General features: G+C 40.0%; 1 protein-coding gene across 1 annotated transcript in view; it reads right to left on the bottom strand.

Moving 5' to 3' along the window:
• The window catches only part of ppfia1 (PTPRF interacting protein alpha 1), a gene marked incomplete at both ends in the record, with an annotated part of 38761 nt that overhangs the window by 3324 nt on the left and 31260 nt on the right, over positions 1-4177 (bottom strand). Inside the window, 3 exon segments of the mRNA XM_014028536.1 lie at positions 630-727; positions 940-1115; positions 1564-1590. Of these exon segments, the coding sequence (XP_013883990.1) occupies positions 630-727; positions 940-1115; positions 1564-1590 (301 nt within the window).

Raw genomic sequence — 4177 nt, 5'->3', positions numbered from 1 at the left:
AGATAAATGTGTTCAATGAGTGGAGGAAAATATGAGTGAGCACCAAGCAACAACCCTAGGTTCTCCCCTGAGAACCTGACCTGAGTTTTTGTGTTAGCAGATGTTAATATTGAATTGTGACTGTTATCAGATTTGACATATTTTAAATTGTATTTCCAGAGAACAAGCTTTATTCTGATGACTGTATGAAAACACAATGTTTCTCCCTCAGCAACCAGAATATCATCTAAGAATATCGTCACAATGTTTATTTGTTGAAAGGATTAAAAAAGACTGATTGTGTGTCTGAAAGTCTGTCTTCTGTCAGAAACGTTCTTAAAACAGAATTACACAGGAGGCCTGCTAAAACGAGTGTGTTCCTGTGTTTTTATGGCTCAGTATTAATTTACATGTGTTTGTTGAGGCTGCAGAGAGCCAAATGAAACATGTAGGAGGATTTATTTTAAATCCTGTGTGTCTCTTACTGCTAAAGGTCCAGAGAGCATTCAGAGATATCTGTAAAAAAACCTTTGTCTTTAAGCTCTTTTTAACTYGTCATGTTGGTTAGGGTTACTTTTTTAAAACATGTAACATAGAGCAGACACGTCTTATTTACCATAAAAGAAAATCCTCTTAGTGTTTTCAGTTACCTTTAAGCTCGAACTGTGACTCCTCCCTCCTCCTCTCCAGCTCCTTCCTGTCGTAGTTGAGCCTCCTCAGACTCATCACTCCACACTGAAAGCTGTTCCTGTTCACAAACACACAGTCCTGCTGTTTGTCTGAGCTCTGCTGGCTGTTACAACCACTCTCTGGAGTCATTTCCTGTATTTATCCTCACTCACATTAAAGATGAATTCAAGTCAAGTAAAGATGTTCAGTTTAACGATACACATATTTTATAAAACGACAACGAGCAGGTCATCCTAACCTGTGCTCAGGACAGGATGTCCTCCGTCCTACCTGTGGAAGCTGTCCACCATCTTCAGCTGTCCTCTCAGGTCTTTCTTGGTCAGGTGGTCCAGCATGCGGGCGTCCACCAGGGACTCCATGAAGTAGGAGCGATACTGTGGCAGACCCAAACTGGGCAGCCACTCGTTACCGATCCACTCGTGGTTCATGTCTCCGTAGGCCAGCGTCTGTGAGCGGAGAGGGCGGAGCTTTGTCAGAGTTAAAAATAAAAAAACTGTTTATTCCTTCAGGATTCTGTTGATTTATTAACTCCTTATTCAAATAAAACACTAACATATGACAGGACTCATAAAACCTTTAAACTGAGAATAATGATGATCTATAGATGTGAAGACGTTAGTTTTTAACATCTAAAGAGACAAATATAGTATTTATGAAGCTGTTTTATATTAACTTTATGTGTGCTCTGCTTTCAASCAGAAAGAAAGCAACAGTTCACAGCAAAGAAAAGTACAAACTTTACTGGAAAAACGTTGAATTTAAAGGAAAAACAGGAWGAAGGAAGTATCTAAAACGAGGTTCTTTCAACCACACATAAAAACATGAACAAAAAGCTAAAAGTTGCAGAAAACTGGGATGAAAAACTGAAGAGTTCAGGGGTGATTGTGTGCAAACCTGGGCCCAGCTGCCCTCGTCATCCTCCTGGTGTTAGCGTGGTTAGAGTGAGCATGGTGAGAAGAACAGAAAGGTGAGGGGTTAGTGAGGCTGCACCACTGGGTTAGAGCACTTTAGAGTGGAAAATATGAAATATAAACATGCTGAGGGAAAATATAAAGAGTGGTGATAAAGAACCACGCAGGAAAAAACTAATCAAACAACTGCTGCATAAAAACTGTCATATATTCTAGTTATTTTAAATTAAACATTAAATATGTAGAGGTGTGTGGCTGTAGGACTGTWTGATGTTAAAACTGTTAAATTACTGAGATACTGTGCAGCTTCAAGCTTACAACTGTTAATATCAACAGAGATTTTAGATTTCAGCTCTGCTAAACTGTCAGTTTCACTCTGATGCAGAGGAGCGTAGTTTAATCTGCAGGTGGATTTAGATCACATAACTGAATTTTACACAGTTTAAAGTTTAATTCTTAGTTTTAAACCTCCAGGTTTTTATTAACCATCTCCTGGAGAGTCCACAACATATATTGTGTCAACATGAAGCACTAACAACAGGATGACTCTTTCCATCACTGTTTCCTTGTCTCTAGCAGTGTTTCCATTAAGTAATAAATGTTATTAAAGTCACGTGAATACGTTTGTTCTCATGATAAGTCATTACAAACATGGCAGCGATGGATGTAAACACATAGCATGTTGCTACCACGACACTAGCGCTCATCATCAGAGGAGACGTCGGCGTCTTTTATCGAGGCTTTCCAGAGACAAGTCCCTACTTGGGAGCGCCTACGTATGCTGTGTTTTTGGGAAATTGTAGTCGCTGAGTTTACTATTTTATACTACTTCTGTGATATTACTACTACTTCTACTTCCTGTTATCTTCTTCATCATCGTCTTTTTCACCAGTAGAAACAGACGGTTGTTGATCACGTGACTCCTGTGATGTGAAAAAACTGTTTCCATTGCAGTTTTGTGAAAAACAACAATTTAGATACGGCTGAAAAACCACCTCATCCTAGTACAAAAACATTTTTGTCGAAAAACGTAATTTTTTTCGAAATTCACGTGTTTCCATTGAGCAAATTTATTTTCGAAATTCTAATTTGTGCATTTTCATGGTGAATGGAAACACAGCTGGTGTTGGTTAACTTCAGTATTTGTTTTTYAGTCACTTCTTTACTTTTCTACTAGTGGTGGAAATACAGACTGCACTGTTTATTCCAAACAGCATTTTAACACTGTTTAAAAACCATGTAGGTCTGAAATTAGCTTTTTTATGTATTTTATTCTACAGATGTTATAAAACCAGAGATAAAGATGTTTATTTAATTTGATTAAAACCTGCGGTTTTTAAAAATAGTTTAAATTATCCTTCGTCCTCACTGCACTTCAGAAACAACTTTGGTTAAAACTACTTTATAAATCCTAAWGTCACTGACAGGAAGTGACAAGTTCATTCAGATTCTGCTGCAGAAACAAGCTCATGTCTGAGACACAGCAGCTATTTCAACAGCACAAACACACACTAACGCTCACAACTAATGAACAAGCACACACACACACACACACACACACACACACACACACACACACACACACACACACACACACACACACACGGTCTGAAACAAAGCTCCCACACCAAAAAGAAAGAATAAAGCAGTAGAAGGAGCGACTGCAGCTGCCTCACCAGTCTCTGTGCAGAAACATCAACAACCATCAGCTGATCGATTCAGGGCTGCTGCCAGTACTCAATAATCCACCGYGTCCATCTGAACACATCATCACCAAGATTTCTGTGTGTTTGTTCTAGTTTTACTTTWAAATATCACAGCTGCAACCCTGCACAACAAGTCTGCTTATTAAAGTTTGTTCTGAAGTGTGGGAGGATCGTTCATATCTGAAATCTCTTATTTTAATCTGCTTTAAGAGCAGCAGTGAATAAATGAGATATGATTCTGGATACAGACACTCCTCCCTCTGTACAGTCACACTGACCAAATCTCACTGAGCCACAGTAACCGTGTTTCCATCCAGGAGTACAGTGAATTTTTATCAAACTTTTCAAAGTTCACAAAAAATTAAATAAATAAATATTCGAATCTAGACTGTTTCCATCTAGTTTCCCTCTCGACTGTTTGATGCGAATAAACGAGGCTACACAACGCGTGATTACGTCAGACAAGGATACGCAAAGCGTGGTTACGTCAGACAAGGCTACGCAACGCGTGATTACGTCAGACGAGGGTACGCAACACGTGATTACGTCAGACGAGGCTACGCAACGTGTGATTACGTCAGACGAGGCTACGCAAAGCGTGATTACGTCAGACGAGGCTATGCAACGTGTGATTACGTCAGACAAGGCTACGTAACGCGTGATTATGTCAGACGAGGCTACGCAACGTGTGATTACGTCAGACGAGGCTACCCAACCTGTGATTACGTCAGACGAGGCTACGCAACTCGCGATTATGTCAGACGAGGCTACCCAACCTGTGATTATGTCAGACGAGGCTAAGCAATGCGTGATTACGTCAGACGAGGCTACGCAACTCGCGATTATGTCAGACGAGGCTACGCAATGCATGATTATGTCAGACGAGGCTAC

Source organism: Austrofundulus limnaeus, unplaced genomic scaffold (assembly GCF_001266775.1).
Source record: "Austrofundulus limnaeus strain Quisiro unplaced genomic scaffold, Austrofundulus_limnaeus-1.0 Scaffold777, whole genome shotgun sequence".
In the NCBI taxonomy this organism is placed as follows: Eukaryota; Metazoa; Chordata; class Actinopteri; order Cyprinodontiformes; family Rivulidae; genus Austrofundulus; species Austrofundulus limnaeus.
This window is presented reverse-complemented; position numbering and strand designations above follow the sequence as displayed.